Raw genomic sequence first — 26,792 nt, forward strand, 5'->3', positions numbered from 1 at the left:
TGGTCACAGAATTATGACCATTTCAAAGATGGGATTAAAAGTATGTGGCTCACAAAAGCTTTTAGCATAAATCATTCCGCAAGGAATGAGCCTTGATTAGTGAAGAAGAACTAATTGGCTCATCAGTAAATTCTGCCAGGTCTTATGCTAACACTAATAACCCTGAAAAAACTCCCAAAAGTAATAGACACACATATATACCAGTATACCGCATGAAATGCTGGTTATACTAGTAAGCAACTAGATTTAGTTTTTTAGTTGCCTATATACACACACACACACACACACACACACACACACACACACATATATATATATATATATATATATATATAAAATCTTTTTTTGGTTTGAAGCATGTGAGTAATTATCTGGTTACCCTTCCCCTCTGACATCTGAATGGAAAGTACTTCCTAGTGTGTCAAAAACGGCAAGAAATTTAATGTTATTCATTATAAATTAGTAAATACCACCACCTCCTCTGGGGCGCTATGTAGTTTTTAGCAGAGGAATGAAAAGCAGGATGTGGGAAAGAAAAGCAAAATTATCTCCCTCGTAATTAAGAGAAATTTTACACCTAAAAAGTCCACAAGAAAAACTTTCACTTCTCCCCACTCCATCCTTCAATCTTCAGAATCAACATTTTAAGTAATTTCCTACTGAGTCCTATGTATTTGGGGTATAAACAAATCAGGAAGACAAAGTACCCAACCACACTAGAATTTTAATACAGGTTTGCTCAGGGCTCTCATTCCTGAAGATTGCTGGTCTTGCCTTGGGTCTTACTAGGGGAAATCCCAAAGCTGAGTCCACTTTACTAATCAACACAAAAGTGCCACCTCAGTCTCCCAGGGCCATGAGTTCTTGTAACCTTGGAAACTGGTTGTGGTACCTATCGTGTAAGGGTAACATTACCAGCCTGTTTCACAAGTCTGAAGTAAAAAAGAAATATCTAGAAAATACCAAAATAAATAACCCATTTCTTGAGCACATTCCTGTATCTCAGGATAGGGAGTGCTCAAAACTCATTTCATCAAATATGTACTCTGTGCAGAGAACACCTGGCAGGTATCTAGGTTCAAAATATATTTCATATTCTGAGGGGTTCATCATCTAGGAGGCAAGAGATTAAATACATAAAACTATATTCATACAAGCATATAAAACTTTGAGGGAAACAGACATGAAATCTAATTATAAAGGTTCTCATGAAATCTGCACTATCTTGCTCTTAACCCCACGACTCATTTATTATACACTTATATGCACATAACACAAGGGGTGAAGACCAACTTTACTGACCTTCCATTCCGACTAATAAAACAAGACTGCAGTATACGGGCCTATTTGACGGTGTTCATTAATATAGATGAATAGATCAAAGATAAGCAGAACGGGTTCTGAAAAGATCCTTCTCTAATTAGACGCCTGTCTAATTCGTAATTAAAAAGAAGGAAAGAAGCTCTCCCTTGGGGGCTCAGAAGTTTTAAGTCAATACCAAGACCTAGGACCACTGCTCAGAGACAAACAGGTAGAGATGCTCCTCTTTGTTGCTGGAGCGTTTACTACAGTGTCACAGACTTCAGGGCCCACCCAGACCAGCTCACACTGCAGAGGTGGAAACTGAAGCTCCGTTACCCAAGGATCGAGGCTAGAAATTCCAGCCGGGGCTCTTTCACAACTCCAAGCTGCCTCCTCATCCCTGAAACATCCCACAGTGGCCAGACAGGTCACGTATTAACCACCAAAGAGATCCAGCATAACTGTCCCGTAAAATACAAACCACTCAGATTCCCAGAATCCATCGGGAAAAAGTAAAATACTGAAGAAGGAAAGGACTAGTAATGCCATGTGAAGGTTCTTAGTCAGAAGAACCACGAGGGATGATGTAAAATAAGGGGTTTGTTAAAGAAATCTGACCTTAAGGAGCTGGTAAAACAGGCTCAGCTAGGCTGTTTCTTCTTCACCTGAGTCCAGGGCAGGTGGTTGGGAAGGAAGGTAGACGCGCAGTGGGGGAGAGCAAGGACCACTGAGACCTGCAAGCAACAAGCTGGGACCTGTGTCTGTCTCTTACCAGAACCCACACTGGCCTCTCCTGTTCTCTAAGCCTTCACCCTCCCTGCTGCAAATGACCTTGAGAAGCTGGAGCTCACATACCTGGCCTGGGAACGCTGAAGGTAGAGTCCACAGGAGCTGAGAAGCTGTGGGCCCAGCTGCTGCCAACGCCAGAGGGGCAGCACATCCATGGACATGTGCGTGAGACGGAACATGGGCTTTCAGTGAATAAGCATGGCTATTGCTTTACATCCACTTCCAAGTCCCATGCAAATTTCTCTTGTGGCCAACCCTCACCAGACACAAACAGGAAAAGGAATTCTACAAAACACAGTTCAGCTTAGCCAAGTTGACAACACTGTAAAACCATTTATGAGAATTTTTCAAAAAATGTTAAATTTACCTATTGTTCTTCTTTCTTCTCTGCTTCTGCCTGATAATAAGTAGCCTATCACCTTTCTACTTGGCACCCAAATCTAAGTTATACTATGTTTTTCCTGACTTCTTTATGAGAAGCAAAAGAGTTGGATGGAGAGCTGACTGGCTGAGAATTTCTTTCAGACCGAGAAGGCTCGGTCTGCCTTCTTGCTATGTTCAAATCACCAACTTCTTTTTTTTTTTTTTTGCTTTCTCTTATATCCTCACATATTTATTCTTATAGATTCTTATTCTTTATTTATTTGTGCTTTTTTTTTTTTAATTTTATTTTGTCGATATACATTGTGGCTGATTATTGCTCCCCATCACCAAAACCTCCCTCCCTTCTCCCTCCCCCCCCTCCCAACAATGTCCTTTCTGTTTGCTTGTCGTATCAACTTCAAGTAATTGTGGTTGTTATATCTTCTCCCCCCCCCCCCGGTTTTGTGTGTGTGTGTGTGTGTGTGTGTGTGTGTGTGTGTGTGTGTGTGTGAATTTATCTATTAATTTTTAGCTCCCACCAATAAGTGAGAACATGTGGTATTTTTCTTTCTGTGCCTGACTTGTTTCACTTAATATAATTCTCTCGAGGTCCATCCATGTTGTTGCAAATGGCAGTATTTCATTCGTTTTTTTTTAAAATCTTATTTTGTCGATATACATTGTGGCTGATTATTGCTCCCCATCACCAAAACCTCCCTCCCTTCTCCCTCCCCCCCTCCCCCCAACAATGTCCTTTCTGTTTGCTTGTCGTATCAACTTCAAGTAATTGTGGTTGTTATATCTTCTTCCCCCCCCCCCGGTTTTGTGTGTGTGTGTGTGTGTGTGAATTTATATATTAATTTTTAGCTCCCACCAATTAGTGAGAACATGTGGTATTTCTCTTTCTGTGCCTGACTTGTTTCACTTAATATAATTCTCTCGAGGTCCATCCATGTTGTTGCAAATGGCAGTATTTCATTCGCTTTTATAGCTGAGCAGTATTCCATTGTGTAGATGTACCACATTTTCCGTATCCACTCATCTGATGATGGACATTTGGGCTGGTTCCAACTCTTGGCTATTGTAAAGAGTGCTGCGATGAACATTGGGGAACAGGTATACCTTCGACTTGATGATTTCCATTCCTCTGGGTATATTCCCAACAGTGGGATAGCTGGGTCGTATGGTAGATCTATCTGCAATTGTCTGAGGAACCTCCATACCATTTTCCATAGAGGCTGCACCATTTTGCAGTCCCACCAACAATGTATGAGAGTTCCTTTTTCTCCGCAACCTTGCCAGCATTTATCGTTCAGAGTCTTTTGGATTTTAGCCATCCTAACTGGGGTTAGATGGTATCTCAGTGTGGTTTTGATTTGCATTTCCCGGATGCTGAGTGATGTTGAGCATTTTTCATATGTCTGTTGGCCATTTGTATATCTTCCTTAGAGAAATGCCTACTTAGCTCTTTTGCCCATTTTTTAATTGGGTTGCTTGTTTCCTTCTTGTAAAGTTGTTTGAGTTCCTTATATATTCTGGATATTAATCCTTTGTCAGATGTATATTTTGCAAATATTTTCTCCCACTCTGTTGGTTATCTTTTAACTCTGTTAATTGTTTCTTTTGCTGTGCAGAAGCTTTTTAGTTTTATATAATCCCATTTGTTTATTTTTCCTTTGGTTGCCCGTGCTTTTGGGGTCGTATTCATGAAGTCTGTGTCCAGTCCTATTTCCTGAAGTGTTTTTCCTATGTTTTCTTTAAGAAGTTTTATTGTTTCAGGGTGTATATTTAAATCCTTAATCCATTTTGAGTTGATTTTAGTACAAGGTGAGAGGTATGGATCTAGTTTCATTCTCCTGCATATGGATATCCAGTTATCCCAGCACCATTTGCTGAAGAGGCAGTCCCTTCCCCAGTGAATAGGCTTCGTGCCTTTGTCAAAGATCAGATGGCAGTAAGTGTGTGGGTTGATTTCTGGATTCTCTATTCTATTCCATTGGTCAGTGTGTCTGTTTTTATGCCAGTACCATACTGTTTTGGTTATTATAGCTTTGTAGTATAGTTTAAAGTCAGTTAGTGTTATGCCTCCAGCTTTAGTTTTTTTGCTCAGCATTGCTTTGGCTATGCGTGGTCTTTTATTGTTCCATATAAATGACTGGATAGTTTTTTCCATTTCTGAGAAAAATGTCTTTGGAATTTTGATGGGGATTGCATTGAATTTGTATATCACTTTGGGTAGTATGGACATTTTCACTATGTTGATTCTTCCAATCCAAGAGCATGGGATATCTTTCCATCTTCTTGTATCCTCTCTAATTTCTCTCAGCAGTGGTTTGTAGTTCTCATTATAGAGATTTTTCACCTCCTTGGTTAACTCAATTCCTAAGTATTTTTTTTTTTGGTGGATATTGTAAATGGGCAGGCTTTCTTGATTTCTCGTTCTGCATGTTCACTATTGGAGAAAAGAAATGCTACTGATTTTTGTGTGTTGATTTTGTATCCTGCTACTGTGCTGAAATCATTTATCAATTCCAGGAGTTTTTTTGTAGAGGTTTTAGGCTGTTCGATATATAGGATCATGTCATCTGCAAACAGGGACAGTTTGACTTCATCTTTTCCAATCTGGATGCCCTTTATTTCCTTCTCTGATTGCTCTGGCTAGTACTTCCAACACTATGTTAAATAGGAGTGGTGAGAGTGGGCATCCTTGTCTACTTCCTGTTCTTAAAGGAAAAGCTTTCAACTTTTGCCCATTCAGGATGATATTGGCAGTGGGTTTGGCATATATGGCTTTAATTGAGATACTTTCCCTCTATACCTAACTTATAGAGGGTCTTTGTCATGAATGAGTGCTGAACTTTATCAAATGCTTTTTCAGCATCTATAGAGATGATCATATGGTCTTTGTGTTTGACTTTATTAATATGGTATATCACATTTATTGATTTGCGTATGTTGAACCAACCTTGCATCCCTGGGATGAATCCCACTTGATCGTGATGAATAATTTTTCGTATGTGTTGCTGTATTCTGTTTGCTAGTATTTTAGTGAGGATTTTTGCATCTATATTCATCAAGGATATCGGCCTGTAGTTTTCTTTTTTGGTTATATCTTTACCTGGTTTTGGTATCAGGATGATGGTTGCTTCATAGAATGAGTTTGGGAGATTTGCGTCCGTTTCAATCTTTTGGAATAGTTTGTAAAGAATCGGTGTCAATTCCCCTTTGAATGTTTGGTAAAATTCTGCTGTGAATCCATCTGGTCCTGGGCTTTTCTTAGTTGGGAGCCTTCTGATAACAGCTTCAATCTCCTTTATTGTTATTGGTCGGTTCAAATTTTCTGCGTCTTCACGGTTCAGTTTTGGGAGCTTGTGTGTGTCCAGAAATTTATCCATTTCCTCCAGATTTTCAAATTTGTTGGCGTATAGTTGTTTATAGTAGTCTTGAATGATTCCTTGTATTTCAGATGAATCAGTTGTAATATCGCCTTTTTCATTTCTAATTTTTGTTATTTGAGTCTTCTCTCTTCTTTTTTTTGTTAGCCATGCTAATGGTTTGTCAATTTTATTTATCTTTTCAAAAAACCAACTTTTTGATTCGTTGATCTTTTGAATTGTTTTTTGGTTTTCAATTTCATTCAGTTCTGCTCTGATCTTAATGATTTCTTTCCGTCTGCTAACTTTAGGTTTGGATTGTTCTTGTTTTTCTAGTTCTTTAAGGTGAAGTGTTAGGTTGTTCACTTGCCATCTTTCCATTCTTCTGAAGTGAGTGTTTAATGCAATAAATTTCCCCCTCAATACTGCTTTTGCAGTATCCCACAGGTTTTGGGATGATGTATCATTGTTTTCATTCGTTTCAATAAATTTTTTGATTTCCTGCTTGATTTCTTCTTGGACCCATATGTCATTAAGTACAATGCTGTTTAATTTCCATGTGTTTGTATAGTTTCCAGAGTTTCGCTTGTTATTAATTTCTAGTTTTAATCCATTGTGGTCTGAGAAGATACATGGGATAATTCCAATTTTTTTGAATTTATTGAGACTTGATTTGTGACCTAATATGTGATCTATCCTGGAGAATGATCCATGTGCTGATGAGAAGAATGAATATTCCGAGGTTGTTGAGTGGAATGTTCTGTAGATATCTGCCAATTCCAATTGGTCTAGAGTCTTGTTTAGATCTTGTGTTTCTCTACTGATTCTTTGCCTAGATGATCTGTCTAATATTGACAGTGGGGTGTTCAGGTCCCCTGCTATTATGGTATTAGTATCTATTTCCTTCTTTAGGTCTAATAGAGTTTGTTTTATAAATCTGGCTGCTCCAACATTGGGTGCGTACATATTTATGATTGTTATGTCTTCTTGATGGATCAGTCCTTTTATCATTAAGTAGTGTCCCTCATTGTCTCTTTTTATGGTTTAAAGTCTATTTTATCAGATATAAGAATAGCTACTCCAGCTCGTTTTTCTTTTCTGTGTGCATGGTAAATCTTTTTCCATCCTTTCACTCTTAGTCTGTGTGAATCTTTATGGGTGAGGTGGGTCTCTTGTAGGCAGCATATAGTTGGGTCCTCCTTTTTGATCCAGTCAGCCAGTCTGTGTCTTTTGATTGGGGAATTTAAGCCTTTTACATTAAGAGTTGTTATTGAAAGGTGTTGATTTATTCCTAGCATTTTATTGGTTGTTTGGTTGTCTTAGGTGTCTTTTGTTCCTTGCTTTCTGATTTACTGTTTGGTTTCTGTGCTTGTTGGTTCCTTAGGTTGTAGATAGCATTTTTGTTTGCTTGTTTTCTCTTCATGAATGCTATTTTTATTATACTAGTGGGTATTGATTTTTCTTGGGTTTTTATGGCAGTGGTAGTTATTTTTCAGGAACCAAACGCAGTACTCCCTTGAGGATTTCTTGTAAGGGTGGTCGTGTGGTAGTGAACTCCCACAGTTTTCGTTTGTCTGAGAAATATACTATTTGCCCTTCATTTCGGAAGGATAGCCTTGCAGGGTAGAGTATTCTTGGCTGGCAATCTTTGTCTTTTAGTATTTTGAATATATCATCCCTTTCCTTTCTAGCTTTTAGGGTTTGTGATGAAAAGTCTGATGTTATCCTGATTGGGGCTCCCTTATAGGTGATTTGACACTTCTCTCTTGCAGCTTTTATGGTTCTCTCTTTGTCTCTGAGTTTTGCCAATTTGACTATGACATGTCTTGGAGAAGGCCTTTTTGGGTTGAATACCTTTGGAGATCGTTGAGCTTCCTGGATCTCAAGATCTGTGACTTTTCCTATACCTGGGAAGTTTTCTGCCACTATTTTGTTGAATATGTTTTCAATGGAATCTCCATTTTCCTCCCCTTCTGGAATACCCATGACTCGGATATTTGAGCGCTTAAGGTTGTCTGATATCTCTCTCAGATTTTCTTCAATGTCCTTGATTCTTTTTTCTTTCTTTTTGTCTGCTTGTGTTATTTCAAACAGCCCATCTTCAAGTTCAGATGTTCTCTCTTCAACTTCGACAAGCCTGCTGGTTAAACTCTCCGTTGTGTTTTTTATTTCGCTGAATAACTTCTTCAGTTCAGCAAGTTCTGCTACATTTTTTTTCAGGACATTGATTTCCTTGTACATTTCCTCTTTCAGATCCTGTATACTTTTCCTCATTTCATCATGATGTCTAGCTGTGTTTTCTTGTATCTCATTCAGTTTCCTTAGAATTATTGCTCGAAATTCCTTGTCAGTCATTTCAAGGGCTTCTTGTTCTATAGGATCTAGAGTTTGAGATTTATTAACTTTTGGTGGTGTACTTTCTTGATTTTTTGTATTTCTGGTATCTTTTTTTTGGTGTTTATTCATTGTGGCAGGGAGTTTCACAGTCCACCGGTTTGAGACTAATGAATAACTAGGATGTTGCTGTGGTTGCCAATTTCGTATGGCTACCTCCGTGGCTGCTCATTTGGCCTCTAGTGCCTTGTGTGTGTGGTTGCCTCGGGTCTTGGGCTTCTCCGGGGAGCCACCTTTCTGGTCAGCTTGGACTCTGCTAGGCTGGTGGATCACGTACCCCAGGGTGTGTGATCGCTGTTGAGCTTTCACTTCCTGTGCAGGACTTCTCCCTGTTCCGTGTGCTCTGGCCCAGGTTGTTGGATCATGCAGTGGCGACCCCACAGGGTGTGTGGTTTCTGTTGAGTCTCCGCCTCCCTGGCCGCACGTCTCCCCACTCTGTGCACACTGTGCTGGGCTGGGGCATGTCTTCTGCAACCCTCGTCTATCAGCTGGGCCTTCAAGACCCTGCTCGGCACCGCCTCGCCCAGGAAGTCTACCAGGTTTCTGGTAGGCACAGACGACCGGTCGCTCTGGGTGCCTTTGTAGCACTGTGTAGATCTTTCTCGGGACTTATTCACCTTTGTATCCCCCCGGTATAAACCGAGTCTAGCGCCCGCCTTCAGCCAGCTCTCCGGCAGGTTCAAGCGGACCTGGGAACTCTCCTACCACACTGTTCCCAACCAGAAATTCGTTAGGCTTTTTTCCGAACTGGTGGCCGCAGAGATGGTATCTGCCTCCCAGTAACAGGAAGTTTACCGGGGCCAGAGTCCAGGGTGTGGTGCAGTGACAGTCGGCCCACCTGTACTTCCTTGCCCTCCTGACACTGGCCCGGGACGCCCCACGCCACCAGCACCGCCAGAGAACCACGGAGGGAGTGGGAGGGGAGGCCGGCCTGCAGGCTCCGGAAAGCCCCGCGCCGGGCCAGGCAAGTGGGAAGGCTCAGTGATGGCTGAGCCGGGCGGAGCTGCCTGCACCTGGGAAAATGGAGGCAGCACTGGGGCGGTGAGTGGCCTGGTGATGCAGGCGGGAGCCGGGTGGGCATCAGCCACCCAAACAGGGCTGGTCCAGGGGTCACTCACAGGGTTGTGCCGGGTCGGGTACTCACTCTCTGCCTCTGGTTTGCCGCCTTCCCCGTTCTCTGCCGCTGCCGCCTCAGGCTGTTCAGTCACGGCGCGGCTCGGGCGCCCCCAGGAATCTTCTTTAATGCCGGCCTGAAACCTCGAATCCTGAATAGGGCAGCTGGCCGCGTTCAGCGCGGCCCCGGCCTCCGGGATCCTGGCTGCATCTACAGCAGCCCTGGCGCCGTGTTCCCTCTTTCGAGACTCGCTTTTGCAGCTAAGAAACAGTTCTTTTCCTGCTCCACACTTCAAAGCTGTTGCCTGTAAGTGAGACAGCCTCTCCTGCCGGGGGCAAAGTGGTGGTCACCCCTCACGACCGGCCACCAGCAGCGGTCCTCTCTTAAGAGATGGCAAGAGGAAGGTCCACAAGTTTCCCGGCTGCCTGAGACCCAGTGGCCGCCTTTTCCACCTAAGCTACTCCGCGCCAGCCGCCGCAGCCATCGCCATCCTGAAACTCCCAAATCACCAACTTCTGAAACAGTGAAAAAGCTCAGCCTTCTAGGCTTAGCCTGCAACCCATTTGTGCCTTTATTTGTCAACCGTATTAAGTGCAGTGAGGATAATGGCACCCGAGCCCTGAGCTATTTTTATAGCTCTGCAATCAGCTGTTCATTCTCTGAAGGCTATAAGCATGTCTCTGTGCTCCGAGCTGGGTTCTGTATACCCTAGGAACTCAAAAAAAGACAATGATAGTAATTAAAAATGCCACTTCCTGAGTATTCATTGTATTATTCTTTGAACTTTTCTGCCAGTTTGAACTTAAAAAAAAAGGAAAAAATAGTACTAGGGATAGGTGGGACCTAGTCTAGCCATATCATTTATTAAAATGTACTGTGAAATTATAATATTAAAACAATTTTTTAAGATAAATAGCATGAAATGGAAGGAAAAAGAGATCAATGGATTAGAATATAGTCCAGAACTAGATCTTCAATTATATGGGAATTTAATACACGATGGAAGGGGTAGTGGAAATCATTGGGGGAACGTACATTATTCAGTAAATGTTGCCGCCTCCTCAATAACATTTGCTAGAACCTTAATTATTTAATAGGTTTATAAGTTATAAAACATCTTTGTTGATTTGCACCCTCTAATGAATTGCTCTAGAAATGGTTTAAGTTCCCAGTAAAATGTTGCCCATCAGAAGGCATTATAAAGACAACCTTCTCTCACCCGTGTGGCCCCACAAAGGTGGAAGGAATAGCTCCTCACTTCTGGCTCCTTGCTTCCAACTCCTCCGTGGCCCCCGCAGGCCTCCTGTATCTCCGCAGGCCGGATGTCTCTACCCCACCTTCCTGATGAGGAAGGCGGGCACCAGTTCCAGGAAGGCTACCCTTTGAAAAAGGCAGATGCTTCCCTGGGCCTGTTGCCTTGGCTCTGGCTTCCAACTTGTCTTTATAGCTCAGAGAAAATACACAATATTTCTTTTGTTGGCCATTAGAAAATACTAGATAGAAACTACTAATTTTTTTCCAATGAATTAAAAGATTTTCTTTTTCTTTTTAGCTTGAATGTTCATGCTGCTGCTATCATCCAGTTGTTTTATATCCTACATTTTATGCTGGGTTCTAAGAACCTTACAAGATGGTAATTGATTAAAGTCCAAGACTGGAATCTGATAAAGTTTAGCTGAGATATGCTAAATTAAGTGGCATCAATTTTAATCTTATAAATACACTGAAGGCTGTTTCTGACATCTAAGAAACACCTGCTGGGGTTTGGAGGAATGAAGGGAACAAGGTGGCAGCCGCAGGCCCCAGGGACGTCCTTAACCCCAGCCCTCAGTCTGTTTGCCTGCCTGGGTCTGTTCCCTGCATTCCTGGCTTTGCTTCTTCAGTCCTTTCTTCTTCCATGACAGCTTCTATGACATGCAAAGTACCGCCCTAAGCACTTCTGCTGTTCCTCAAATCACTTCACTCCCTAAACTCTCACAGAAATCAAGCAAAGTTTTGAGTTTTTTCTCTTTAGAATTGAAGGGCCACTGGTGTGTCCCCAGCACAAGGTCTGGCACATCAGATGGGCTCAATCAGTGTCTGCTGAATAAATGATCTCCACAGCCAGCTCTCTTAATGTCCCACGTGTTTACTAGGCTAGTCAAAACAAATGCTAGTTAAAATTACAAAAATCGGTGTCCTGCCAGTGTTGAGGTAATAAAAAGAAACCTAAACTATGTCTGCATCAAGGAAACCAGTTATTAGCAGGAGATGAACCTGCTGAGGGGGTAAAAGGGAGTCTTCAGTTTCCAGTGACAACACACAAGGGACACCATACCCTGGTACACAACAAAAAAACCAGTGTTTCATCAGGGCAGGAAGAGGGTGCCCCAGATAAAGACTTGATGTGATGGAATTAGTCAGGAACAGTAACAACACAGAGACCTAGATTAATTCATTTTTCATGTTTACAACCCATAACCCAGAGAGCCTATTGAGTAAAGTCTCATGAGGGCATCAAGCACACAGAGCTTAAAACATTTCTCAGACCCTTCTCTCTCTATTTTCACGCCAGTAGCTAGACTAGACTATATACACCCTCAATTAAAAAAAAAATCTAAACAAAATAAAAATAGTTCTCAATGCAGAGTTCTTTAAAGAAATCATAACAATTCAAATGTTCCAACTTTGGTTACCACCAAGAATTAGGTTCATTTTGCACAGGGAAAACGCATGAAGGGAAGGAGCAGGGCCAAGTCGGTTTTCGTGCCAGCCAGCCAGCTTCACATCCACTCCAGGGAGCTCCAGAACCCCCGAGCTTCCGGCCCCGTCAAATGGCAGGACCCTGGCTCTGAGGGTGTTTGGGGTCCGTGCGGGCCAGCCCGCCAGCGGGAGGAGGCCGCTACAGCTTGAGCTCGCGGTCGGGCTTCATGCTGAAGGGCTCCAGCCTCTCGCTCTCGGGCAGCAAGCTGTTGAGTCTCTCCATCAGCGGCACCGTCTGGTCGATGCCCATCTGGATGCGGCGGAGGAGGGCTGACATCTCATTGACTTTCTGGATTTGCTCCGCATATTTGGCATATCTTTTCTGGCGCTCCTGCATGAAGCTAAAGAGGGTTTCTACGGACAGATCCATCTGCAGAAGGGAAAAAGAAGTAAAATATGTTAAACTTTGTATAAGCGAGTCCTCTCCAGAGGGTCAGGTGTCCAGCATGAGGCACAGAGCCCCACAGGTCAGGTGGAAGCTGCCCAGTTTTGCAGGAAGCCCTTCAAGGACACAGCTTCATCGACGCTGCAGAGGAGGACTAACAAATGACTGCCCCGGCTCTGTGTTTTGGGAGCGTGAGCTATTCAGGCCTTGTTGAGACCCTGGGATTTCTATCTCTGTCCTTCTACATGAAAGAATACTGGGCGTGGAAATCACACAGAGCAGGGTTATCCTTTCTGTCTCATCCTTCTCTGCAGAAAGCAAGGGACTAATTCCAGAGGTGCACAGTCATGGTAAGGACTAAATGAGATCACACAAGCAAACACATCTAGCATACAACTCAGCATGGTCAGAGGTACTTTAAAACTAGGTCTTCATTCCCTCCCTCTCTTCCCTGAATGGCCGCAGTGTGGCCATCACTCAGGCGGAACCGCAGGGGAAAGGGTGGCTCTCCCTGCAGGACCAACAGTGCCCCCCAAGGCTCCAGTCCAGACAACAGACCACACCACTGTTTGTCAAATTGTGAAGACATCCTCATGCACTCTTATCCCCATTAAACAAACTTCAGGATCTGGGCTCCCCTTCTTTGACCTCTTTTTTTCCCCTGATAAAATGGAAACTATCATCTGGATAAAAATAGAGGGAGGACACCTCCTGCATGTCGGGGGCCTGTACCCCCTCCTCTGCATGGACCCCACATCCACCCGGTCACCCCTTGTTTCCCTCCCAGACCAGGGAAGAAGCAGTTAAACTATGAAGACCCACATTTCCATCCCAAAGTTTCAAAGGCCACTTCAGCCTTCTTTCTTGTCTGTTCCAGGATCACCCCTTTCCCAACCCCAGCATGACGCAAAGTGCTCAATGCATGTCACCACAGAGACAAAAACAAACACACATACACATAGGAGACCAAAGCCTGCACCAAGAAAAAATAACCAGTTCTATTTTTATTTTGTACTGGGGGGAGGGGAGGCGCGGGGGCAATATTACTGCATGTTTTCTCTATATTGGCTCTCCCCTTGTTTTGAAATGCCTAGGGGACAAAAAGAGCAGCTAGTGGGAGGGGGCACAGGGAGAGAAAAATAAAATCCATCTGAATGGGAAATTCCAAATAACACAGAAACAATTTATGCCCTCAGGGGTTCTCTGTAACCCTGTTCAGTCCTTCAGTACTTTGGAATCCGTGAGCCAGTAAATTAGTGTCATACCATTCAACCAGGGGTTTCAGGATGCCAATTCAATCCAGCACCTAGAAATACTCCACCTTCTGAGAGATGGTGGGTGATGTGCGAGCCAGCTGGAATCCTCGTAGGAAACCAGCACAGCTCACTGAACTGCCCCTCCAGAATTCAGACCCTTCTTGGATCATCACATTTCACTTGCCAGGGGCATTCCCAGCCCTCCACCCCCAAACTCTACCAGACTAGACAGACCCTTGCGGGGTTTATGTGACAGACCCTTGAGGGGTTTATGGCCTCCAAGGCTCTAACTTATGTCTACAGTCGTTGGCCATCAAGCTGTCCCCCCCGATTCATATCCGATCAGTGTTTATAACTACCTTTGTGAGGTAACTGTTCAAATGGCACCTCCCTGCACACTTCCACGGACAGCTGGGGCCCATGCTCAATATATCCAGAGCTTTCTTCCAAAACCACAGTATGCTTAGGTGAGCACACGTAATTCAGTCATGCTCACTGCACATGCTTATGTCATGTCTTTCAAGAGTCATGTCCATTACAGTCCACGGAAGAAAAAAACCACGAGGAAACCTGAGGTTGAGTGACCTCCAAGGTCTCAAAGTGACACAACCAAAATGAGAACCCACAGCTCCTAAGTCCAGCACCTTCCTTTTACATATATTTCCTAACTGAGAGACATCAGTGCTACATGAGACTTTAGTTGGTACATTAAAGAACATCAAATCGTATGATGGGAAAATTATTAGCTTAAAATCCTTTCCCCCATTTTTTGATTGCTGCAAAGAAAGTCTCAATTTGGTGCAAGTAAGAATTTAATACCTGGAAAAGTATAACAACACTGGTGATGCCTATTTCTGATGTCCCTGCCCTTTGCTCTTTTGAGGCAACACTGTCCCTGATCCATACTCCCTACCTTTGCTCTATGAACCCCAGTTCCACACTTATTCTAACACACTTGATATGGCTTTAGGCAATAACACAGTATCTAACGCAATTCTGAATCTTACCATTTTGACAATCTGGGAACACATCCCTATTTGCCTTCCTTATTAGGCACACAGATTCTGACAGGATAGCATATACGCTAATTGTACTATTCCTGACAGAGACGACGATATCTAAGATTCCCTCAGTGAACACCCCACAGTCATTCAAAAGACACAGCTTAGGATCGGGCAATCTAACCATGCAAGCCGTAGCCAAGGGCCACCACAGAAGCCCTCTGTGGAAGGGACAGTTAAGAGTTGTGCCCACTGCTCTCATCAGCCCATCACCTACCAATCCAACAGTGGCTAATGAAGGCTCTGCAGTCAGACTATCTAGACTGAAGTGCTACCCTCTACTCAGTATCTACGTGATTTTAGAAAATTACCTAGAATGAACATTCCACAAGGGCAAGGATTTTGGTCTGTTTTAAACCCTGCTATATTCCCAGTACCTAGCACATAGTATATCCTAAATAAATATTTGTTGAATAAAGGTATGAAAACTTATCTAAGCCTCAGTTTCCTCATCTGCTAAGCAGTGGGGATAACAGCAATGGTTACTTTATTGGACTGTCAAGGATGAAACAAGGGCCGACCCCGTGGCACACTCGGGAGAGCACGCGCTGGGAGCGCAGCAGCGCTCCCGCCGCGGGTTCGGATCCTATATAGGGATGGCCGGTGCGCTCAATGGCTGAGCGCGGTGCGGCCGGTCACAAAAAAAAAAAAAAAAAAAAAAAAAAAAGGATGAAACAAGATGCTGCATGTGAAACACTTACTCTACTGCCCAGCACACAATGAGCCCCTGCTGAGTGTGAGCTATTAACACACACAGTCAGTGGACATTCACTGAGCACTCTCATGTGCCGTGCACCACGCTAGGTCCTAAAGATACAGACACAGAGAACTGAAACTTACACCCACACAGCTTACTGCAGACATCAACATGACTTTTCTTTTCCATTGTCTTTGTTAACATAACTTTACTATTCCAGGAAACTCAGGCTCAGAAAGATAAAAAGTTGCAAATAACTTTGTTTCAGGAACTTCCTAAAAACCCAGTTAAATGAACAAACTATTTGATTTTCCAATGGACAGCAAATGACTGTTTATTCTCTAAGACTTTTGCCTCAAAACCCTCGCCTTGCTGTGCCCACATGACTAAGTTCTCGCCAGTGGCATGTTTACGTAGAAGTCTCCCATGGTGGCTTCTGGATACCTTCCTTGAAAGTTAGCGCATATGCACTCTTCTCCTTCGTCCCTTCCTCCATTCCGCTGATGCTGAGATGCAAGTGAGGTCCACGTGCAGCATGAGGACAACTAAGGTCACATCCCTGGGCTGGCGGGGCCATGAGCTAGCTATAAGCTAGGTTCCCGAGGACATAGGTGGGTAAGAGCAGCACCAGGCCTGAGAGAGAAGAATAAGCTTTCATCTTGTATAGGCTGCTGTCATTGTGCGTCCCTGTAACATTAGCTGAATTCTATCTCATGTTGATAGGAATGCATGGGATAAAGCCCCGCCCTCGAAGAGCTCACAGTTTACTTGAACTCTCATTTCAAACCTTGCCCTGTGTGTTCATATACCACCTCCAGCAGCAGCACAGTTCAAAGGACAGGTGAAAAAGAGGGGAGATTATTTTGAGTATAACCGCTGGCTTCTCTAAGGTCTTAGACATCTTTAGAATGTGCTCAAGTTTGTTCCAAATACCTCATATGCACAGAGTGGGCTCAATGGCCCACATGGCTGGACCCAAAATATCAGCAAATCAAATCTGGAAATATACAAAGAGAATAATACATTATGACCAAGTGATGTTTATCACAAGGAGACAAGCTTTTCCAATATCTGAAAATCAAAGTAATGCACCATTTCCACAGAATAAAGGCTAGAAAGCATATGATCATCTCAACAGATGCTGAAAAAGCATTTCAAATTCAGTATACATTCATTATGGAAATTTTCAGCAAACTAGGAACAGAAGGAAGCTCCATCAACCTGGTAAAGAGCACCTATGAAAAACCTACAGCTAATACCATAGTTATTAGTGAAAGACTCTTTTGTTCCTAAGATCAGGAACAAAGGCAAGGATGTCCACTCTTACCACTTCTATTCCACATTGCAGTAGAGGTCCTAGCCAGTGCTGTAAATCGATAAAAAGAAATAAAAAGCATAGAAATCAGAAGGGAATAAATAAAAAGGCCTTTATCTGCAGATGATGTGATAGTATACTTAGAGAATTTTAAGGAAGTGAATTTAGTAAGGCTGCAAGAGATACAGTCAATATACAAAAATCAACTGTATTTCTATATAACAATGAACAACTACACAATGGAATAAAAGAGTACTCTTTACAATTACATCAACAATGTGAAATACTAGGGCCTGCCTGTGGCTCACCTGGAAGAGTGTGGTGCTGACAACACCAAGCCAAGGGTTAAGATCCCCTTACTGGCCATCTTTTTATTTATTTATTTATTTATTTATTAATAATTTTTTTAAATGTGAAATACTTAGGAGAAAATTCAATAAAATATGTACAAAACCAGTACACTGATATTACAAAAACACTGCTGTGAAAAATTAAAGGAGATCCCAAAAAATGTAGAACTATAGCATGTTCATGGATTGGAAGATTCAATATTGTTAAGATGTTAATTCTTGCCAAATTGATCAATAGATTCAATTGCAATACACATCAAACTTCTGAAAGGCATTTTTGGTAGAAACTGATAAACTGATTCTAAAGTACATAGAATGGCCAAAAGAATTTTGAAAAAGAACAAAGTTTGAAGACTTATAGTACTTGATTTCAAGATTTACTTTAAAGCTACAGTTATCAGGATAGTTGGTGTTGGCATAGAGACATACAGATCAATGAAACTGAAGAGAGTATAAAAATGATCTAAAAATATATGGTCAATTAATTTCTCTTCTTTTTTTCTTAAACAAAGCTTCCAAGGTAATTCAATGGGAAAAGAAAGTTTTTCAACTATTTGTACTAGAACAACTAGATATCCATATGAGGAAAAAATGAACCTAGATCCATATACCTTGTACCATACACAAAAATTGACATGAAATGGATCACAGACCTAAATGTAGAAGCCAAAACTGTTAAGACTTCTAGAAGAAAACATAGAAGAATAATCTTTGGTACCTTGGGGTAGGCAAAGTTTCTTAGGTTCAAAAAGCACTAACCATGAAAGAAAAAATAGTTTAAAGTCAGGTAGTGTTATGCCTCCAGCTTTATTTTTTTGGCTCAAAATTGCTTTGGATATCCATGGCCTTTTGTTATTCCATATGAACGTTAGGATTGTTTTTCCAGTTCTGAGAAAAATGTCATTGGAATTTTGACGGGGATGGCGTTGAATCTGTAGATTAATTTGGGTAGTATGGACATTTTCACAATGTTAATTCTTCCAATCCAAGAGCATGGGCTATCTTTCCATCTTCATCTTCTTCTGTCCTCTTTAATTTCGCTCAACAGCAGTTTGTAGATCTCGTCATAGAGATTTTTCACATCCTTGAGTAAATTTATTCTAAGGTATTTTATTTTTTTGGTGAGTACTGTAAAAGGGCTAGCTTTCTTGATTTCTTTTTCTGCTAGCTCATTGTTGGGAGTGTAGAAATGGCAAACTATACTACAAAGCTATGGAACCCAAAACAGCATGGTACTGGCATAAAAACAGCAGACACAAGACCAATGGAACAGAATAGATAAACCAGAAATCAACCCATGTACCTACAGCCATCTGATCTTTGACAAAGGCACCAAGACTACACACTGGGGAAAAAACTACCTCTTCAGTAAATGGTACTAGGAAAATTGGACATTCATATGTAGGAGAATGAAACTAGACCTGTACCTCTCACCATATACCAAAATCAACTCAAGACAAACTAAAGAATCAAATATATGTACTGGAACAATAAAACTCCTTAAAGAAAACATAGGGGAAACATTCCAGGAAGTAGGATATTGGGTACAGACTTTATAAATACAAATGACCCCCAAAGCACAGGCAACCAAAGAAAAATAAAATGGGATTATATCAAACTAATGAGCTTCTACACAGCAAAAGAAATAATTAACAAAGCCAAAAGACAACTGAGTGGGAGAAAATATTTGCAAAATAAACATCTGACAAAGGATTAATATCCACAATATACAATGAACTCAAACAGCTTAACAGCAAAAAAATAAGTAACCCAATTAAAAAAGGGACAAAGGAGTTGAACAGACATTTCTCAAGGGAAGATATATAAATGGCCAACAGACACATGAAAAAATGCTCAACATCACTCAGCATTCGGGAAATGCAAATCAAAACCACTTTGAAATACCATCTCACTCCAGTTAGGATGGCTAATATCCAAAATACTGAGAATGACAAATGCTGGCAAAGATGTGAAGAAAAAGGAACTCTCCTACACAGTTGGTGGGACTGTAAAATGGTGCAGCCTTTATGGAAAAAGGTATGGAGGTTCCTCAAACAATTGCAGATAGATCCACCATATGACCCATCTATCCCACTGCTGGGAATATACCCAGAGGAATGGAAATCAACATGTCAAAGGGATACCTGTACTCCCATGTTTACTGCAGTGCTATTTAAAAAGCCAGGAGTTGGGACCAACCTAAATGCCCATCATCGGATGAGTGGGTAAGGAAATTGTGGTATATCTACACAATGGAATACTACTCTGCTACCAAGAAAAAAAAAAAAAAAAAACTACCATTTGCAGCAACATGGATGGACTTACAGAAAATTATATTAAGTGAAATAAGCCAGGCACAGAAAGAGAAATGTCACATGTTCTCACTTATCTGTGGGAGCTAATAAACATAAATAAATAAATATACAAACAAATGGGATGGGTGGGGGAAGAAGACACAACAATCACAATAATTCCTTGAACTTCTTACAACAAGTGAACAGATATGATGTTGATGGAGGAGGGAGGGGGGAGAGAGAGGGAGGGAAAGGAGGAATTGGTAAAGGGAGGGACATGAAAATCAACTACATTGCATATTGATAAATTAAAAGAAAAAAGAAAAAATAGTTAAATTGATCTTTATCAAAATTAAAAACTTCTCTTCAAAAGACACCATTAAAAAAATGAAAAGGCAAGCCACAGACTAAGAAAGTATTCACAATTACATATATCTGATAACAGACTTACATCCTATATATATAAAGAACTCTTACAATTCAATATTAAGAAACAAACCCAAATTTGGGATCTTTTCAGAACTGCTCCAAGGCCTCTGTCTCACTAAAATATTACTGAATTATCAAATTTCAACGGTGAAAAAAAACAGCTTTTTTTTTTTTCTTAATTTTATTTTGTCGATATACAATGTGGTTGATTATTGTGGCCCATTACCAAAACCCCCCTCCCTTCTCCCTCTCCCCCCTCCCACCCAACAATGTCCTTTCTATTTGCTTGTCGTATCAACTTCAAGGAATTGTAGTTGTTATGTCTTCTCCCCCCCTCCCCCCCGGGTTTTTTTTGTGTGTGTGAATTTATTTATTTATTTTTAGCTCCCACCAATAAGTGAGAACATGTGGTATTTCTCTTTCTGTGCCTGACTTGTTTCACTTAGTATAATTCTCTCAAGATCCATTCACGTTGTTGCAAATGGCAGTATTTCATTCGTTTTTATAGCTGAGTAGTATTCCATTGTGTAGATATACCACATTTTCCGTATCCACTCATCCGATGATGGACATTTGGGCTGGTTAACTCTTGGCTATTGTAAAGAGTGCTGTGATGAACATTGGGGAAGGAGAATTAAGATCTGTTTCAGGAAAGTGGGACTCCCCAACTACTTATTAGAAATCAACTGAACTGGGCCAAGCCCGTGGCTCACTCGGGAGAGTGCGGCGCTGGGAGTGCCAAGGCCGCGGGTTCGGATCCCATATAGGGATGGCCGGTCTGCTCACTGGGTGAGTGTGGTGCTGACAACACCAAGTCAAGGGTTAAGATCCCCTTACCGGTCATCTTTTAAAAAAAAAAAAGAAATCAACTGAACTTAAAAAAAAAAAAAAAAAAAAAAAAGCACGGAAGAACGGACCAGTGAGGAGCCACTGGAATTGGGTGAAGGGCCCAGAGAAAAGTCCTGCAGGAGATTACCTGGAAGTGGGATCTGGCCCTCTTGGGACAAAGGAGCCAAGGAGGTGTTAAAGAGTAAAACTAATCTGAAGATTGTACCTCAGGCACTGTTAACTAAGTTGGACTACAGATCAGGAAAAAAAGAGTTAGCTACATACTAATCAGAAGGTTGTCTCAACAGAACTCCTTTGCTGAAGCCCTGATGCAGTGTGGAAGGGAAAAAATTCTGTTCAGTTCCTGACTGAGCTAGAGTGGCAGAATAAGACCCAGTTGCTTTCAGACCCACTGGCTTCAATTCTCAATAGTTCACCTTCCAAGATTTAGCCAGAGCTTTTGGCTCAGGTGTGGGGAGACCATCCAGACCCTGCAGATAACCTTCTTAGACATCTGAAGCCATTCTGAGCCTGAGCTGAATGACTCAGAGTCTGCAGGGAGGGGAGAGGGCTTCTACAAAAGCAATAAAATAAATAAAGAATTAATGTGAGGCTGAATAAGCTCCAGTTTTATTACCAAATATATAAATATAAATATAAATATAAATATAAATATAAATATAAATACAAATTGCAGATGAAGATAGTGGTGTCTGGCAGAAAGGGTCAAAATCTTAGTTCTGCATGTGACTGATCACCTAGAACCAGTTACTTAACCTTTTTGATCCTCGGCTTCTTTGTCCCTAAATTGGGAATAATGACAGCACCTATCTCATAGGGTTGACCTGAGGATAAAAGGAGATAACATGTACCTAGAAGAGCCCCCAGAAAAAAAAGAGCTCTGTAAGTGATAAAACATATGTGAACTACAGAAATTGTGTCTAGAAACCTCTTTTACATGAAGAATGGAAAGGCAAGGTAAGAAATACAGTGAATAGGGCAGAAGAAAATGATGACATTTGAGGTATCCAAACAGACACAATCTATCTTTGTTGTAAAGGCAGGGGAGATTACGATTACGCCTCCTATTACACTAACCACCTTCAAGGCTTGCACAATCACTTAGATGACAATTTACCATTGTGTTTTTTGCTGACATGTTTTATTTTTTGTTCAGGACTTCTGCTACTGAAAATCTTACAACAGAGTCACATTACTCATCTGAAAGTTTCCTTACAGAATCATTTCACGCTATGTAGTAATTACAATCATTACTTACCTACAAGTCCTTCCATGTGTTTTTGACCTATATCTTCAGCCATGAGAATGAGTAACTATTACCACTGTTTGGTGCTACCCCAAATGGTATACATATACACAAAAATATGTAAGTATACATGCATGCATATATATGTTTCAAAAAATATTTTGAAAGCAAGCACAAGAGCTTTAATAAATAACACCTCCAGCAAAAACTCTGTTACATAAAATTTCCTGATAAAGTAAGGTTTGATGCTGGTTTGTGGCAGTTGAGCACCCTACGAAAGACGTCACTGTGCTTGATGTAGTTTTCTTTCCAAAGTAAAGGTAAACTTTTCTAAGTACTGATACATACTATAAGGGCTGTAATTAATTTTAAGTTAGAAAAGATACATGATATAGCAATAACAGCTTCATAAAGCTACTGTACATCTAAATTCTAAAACCTCGAGTTGTAGATATGTATAAGATAGTCATAAGCAAGTTTAATAACTCTATCATGAGTCAAAAGAAAAATAAGTAGGTAAATTGTGTTCCACAGTTAACAAAATTCATGTCTATATGTTCAATAGACTTGCTTTTCCTATCCCTAAGATACTTAAGTTTAAAAGAAATGTTAAAAACAAAAAAGATTGTTAGACTTAATTGAGACTGCATTAAAAAGAAAAAGACACTCACCTTCTCCACCCTTTAAAAGCAATGTTGAACATTTAATGTGATGTCTCTCAGTTAACTTAAGCCTTAAGGTCAACCCCTCAAGGGCTCAACAGACAGCTCACTTTCCCCGCACTCATTCTGCACTGACATTCCTGTTTCCCAAGGAGGTCAATTTAGGAACACAGAGGCAGGGAGGAGGAGGCCATGTGGGCCAAGGCCAGCTAACCAAGGACTGCCTGCCCTCTTCTTACAGTTCCAAATCCACCCCCAGCTTTGTTCTTTCTTTGAATAGATATCCTTCTGTGCTCAAAATGTTATGAACACACAATGATATATAATTCTGCTCTTTTATTGTAAGGGTTTTCTGGCTAAAGGGGCTAAATGGAAAAATGACAATTCATCCTGGTACAGCTATCCAAATAATGAATTCTGAGGTTAATAACAATCTGTTGAGACTTGCCCATGACTAAACGTCTATCTGGAAATGGACACATTGCTGATTTTTAGCAATGTAAGCTCACCCCCCAAATCCCTGCTTTGACTAATAATTCATTACATAAAATGACAGAAGAAGGCTTGAATTTAAATCCTACTAATTCTGTGACCTTGGACAAATCACAAACTGAATCTCAGCTTCTACTTTTTAAAAATGGGGATAATAATACCTGCCCATCTGTCCATCCTATCTCATAGCAGTGTTATGAAGATTATAAATGAGATGATATTTATACAAGAGTGATTTGAAAACAGAACAGAGCTATAAAAATGTAAGGTTATATTATTATAACAAATTCCACTAAATGGCTAAATATGCTTGGAAACTTGTTTTTCATGATACTAAAATAAAGAAATTCCCAAATTATATGACAACATTCAAAGAAAACGGCTTCACTGTTCTACATAAAGCTTTAATATCCACCTTCCTCACATGTTTCTGAAACTCAGAACTACCAATTTTCCCAATTAGAAAAAAGTTAGCATAGCTATGGAAATTACTACTGTTCTGAGGGTGAAATCTGGTGTTGCAATTACAGGTGAAATCATTTCTCCAAAGAAGATGTACAAACAGCCAATAGGCATGTGAAAAGATGTTCAATATCATTAGCCATCAGGGAAATGAACATCAAAACCACGAAGAGACACAACTTCACACCCACTAGCGTGACTCAAATAAAAAGGCAGAGACCATAAACAAGTGTAAGTGAGGACGTGGAGAAATTGGACTTACACATTGCTGGTGAGCATGTAAAATGGTTTCAGCCCCTTTGAAGAACAATTTCTCAAAAACTTAAACAGAGTTACCACATAGCCAGCAATTTCACTCCTAGGTATATACCCAAGAGAACTGAAATATGTTCACACAAAAACTTGAACACAAATGTTCATAGCAGCATTATTCATAATAGGCCAAAAAAAACCCCAAATGTCCAGCAACTGATGAATGGATAAACAAAATGTGGTATATCCATATAATGAAATATTATTCAGCCATAAAAAGGAATGAGTTACTGATACCTGCTACAATGTGGAAGAACTCTGAAATCATTATGCTAAGTGAAAGAAACCAGTCACAAAAGGCCACATATCACATGATTCCATTTATATGAAATGCCCAGAAAAGGCAAGTGCACAGAGACAGAAGGTAGATTGGTAGCTGCCAGGGGACAGGGAACTACAAGAATGAGGAGTGACTGCTAATGTGTACAGAGTTTCTTTTAGGGGTGACAAAAGTATTCTGGAATTAGATAGTGGGGTTATTTGGACAACCTTGTAAAAATGCGAAAAACCACTGAATTGTACGCTGTAAAAGGATGAATTATGACATGCAAATTATATCTCAATTTAAAAAAATAAACAAACAGATAAATAAATATACTCAAGTACCTAACTTCCTTCTCCCATACCTGTGACAGATATTGGTAATGCATCATGGTTGTTCCTTAAATCTGACTGGGACTCAGAGCCCTTCCTGACACTGGACCCCCAGATGGCCACTTTCAAATGATCAGAGTTCACAAAAAGATGATGAAACCTATTTGGCAATCCTGGACTACACACTGTCAAAGTGGCTCTAAAACAAATTGCTGAGGCCAAGTAAAACATTTTTAATCATAAAGGAAGGTAGCAGCTGAGTCCACAAAAGGAACAGTCCAAGGTAAAATGTTGTGTTCATCAAATCCTGGATTTTTTCATTAACAACACCATGCATCAACTGACCCCAAAAGGAAATATGAGATACCAGGCCTCAGCAGTACTCTGGAACCTTCTTTACCTGTTCTGAAACTGACTTGTACTGGCTACAATTCTTTTTTTTCTTTTAATAAAAACTGTATATTTAAGGTAGACAACATGATGTTTTGATATACTGAGTTACTTCAAGAAGTTCATGGAAAAACAGACTTAAAAGAAAAAATGAATCTTTCCATAAACTTTTCGAAGACTCCTTGTACATATATGTAGTGAATTGATTACTAACCCAAGCTAATTATCCTATCCAGCCCCTCACACAGTTACCATTTTTTGCTTCTCACTGGAGCTTCTTCAAGATCCTTCCTCCCCTCTAGAAAGCTGGTTCCTATGTTCGGTTACTCCAGCCGTCCGACATCAGCTACCTCCTGATTTTGTCTTTGATCATGTTACTGGCTTCCTCCACTTCAGACAGTAGAATGCCACTTGCCACCAACCGAAGTCTGGCACACTCTAGGCCACCCCCACACTCTCTCCCCGCCATAGCTTCACCACCTGACCTCTAGTGGGACTCAGACAGATTTAAACTCTTAGCTTAGGGAACGCAAGGATGCGACACAAACCGTTCACCGTCACCAATGTTTGTTCTGGCTTTCTGCCTCTCCTCCAGATCGCCATTCCCACAGAGCGTTTAGGGGTCCTCTGGAGGAATCTTTTCTGGATGCCTCTCTCTTGCACAATGGACAACAATGGGCAGATGTTTTTATTAATTACACCACAGACTGAATGGCACCAATTACCACATACTGAACATTTTGACGTGACCTTGTTTCTGAAGCCGATAGTTTGCAATGACAGCTTTAAGGATAAACTCTTGCCATTTATTCTCATGTACATACCTTTGATCTGTAAATCAGACAAGGGAAATATCTCTCTGGCAAATCTCAGTCCACATGCTCTAACCAAAAAAAACCCTGAAATCCTAATACTAGTGGGACTATTTCTTTCGATTAATCTATGCACATCATATCAGGATGACTTGGTAGGTAGAACCCAGCACATAACATTTAGTCATTCCCTAGTTATTTTAATTAACATAATAAAATAATGTGTTACTGTTACAGCTTCTACCCATTGTGTATCTACTAAATGTCAGATACTGTACTACATACTTTACATACATTATCTTTATTCCTCACAACAATCCTACAGGGAAAATATCTTCTACTAGAGAAGAGAAATTAGGGATTCAGAGATAACAAAATGTGCCCAGGATCACATAGATATTACTAGCAGTGAAGCCAGAATTCAAACCCCCCACTTTCTCACCTAACCTTTGCCTATCTTGTCTACAGAGCTAATAAATTTAAATGTCAATTCATACCAGAGGCAGGGAAAGGGAGTGGGGAGGAGGGGATAGGGAAAGGTTGTCAGACTGGTAAAAAGTTACCAAGTCACAGTTAGATAGGAAGAATAGATTCTGGTGCCCTAGGGTGACAATAGCTAATAATATTGTATTGTATATTTCAAGATAGCCAGAAAAGAGGACCTTGAACGTTATAACCACAAAGAAATGATAAATGTTGAGGTGACAGATATGCTAACTATTCTGATTAGATCATTATACAATATATGCATGTTCTGAAACAACAAACTGTACCCCATAAACATGTACAATGAAAAAAATAAAGAAAAAAATTTTTAATTTAAAAAAGAAATAAAATGTATCAGGCAAAGTGAAAAATAAACCATCATCCTTTCAAAAATTAAATGTCAATTCATTTCAATAAAATACATACCATGGGTTCAATACTTTTCGAAATCCTTAACAGATGAATTTAAATGGCAATTTTTTAAATTTTCAAGTGGAGTGGAAAAATACTTTTGTTTCTAATTTAACTAGCGACATTTCCGTTTTTTAATAGCAAAAACAACAAATTACTAGACATAACATGGACATTTATAAAACAACAACTGAGAGGAGACCAAAGGAAA

The 26,792-nt window shown here is 40.7% G+C and overlaps 1 protein-coding gene across 4 annotated transcripts in view; it reads right to left on the bottom strand.

Annotated features, from left to right (window-relative positions):
- Positions 1-11,765: 11,765 nt before the first annotated feature.
- BORCS5 (BLOC-1 related complex subunit 5) overlaps positions 11,766-26,792 on the bottom strand; it is a 95,516-nt gene continuing 80,489 nt past the window's right edge. For all 4 annotated transcript variants that reach the window (XM_063075608.1, XM_063075609.1, XM_063075610.1 and 1 more), the window contains one exon: positions 11,766-12,448. In XM_063075608.1, the coding sequence (XP_062931678.1) occupies positions 12,218-12,448 (231 nt within the window). In that variant the 3' untranslated portion in view covers positions 11,766-12,217. The remainder of the gene's footprint in view (positions 12,449-26,792) is intronic.

This window comes from Cynocephalus volans, chromosome 12 (assembly GCF_027409185.1).
Source record: "Cynocephalus volans isolate mCynVol1 chromosome 12, mCynVol1.pri, whole genome shotgun sequence".
Lineage (NCBI taxonomy): Eukaryota > Metazoa > Chordata > Mammalia > Dermoptera > Cynocephalidae > Cynocephalus > Cynocephalus volans.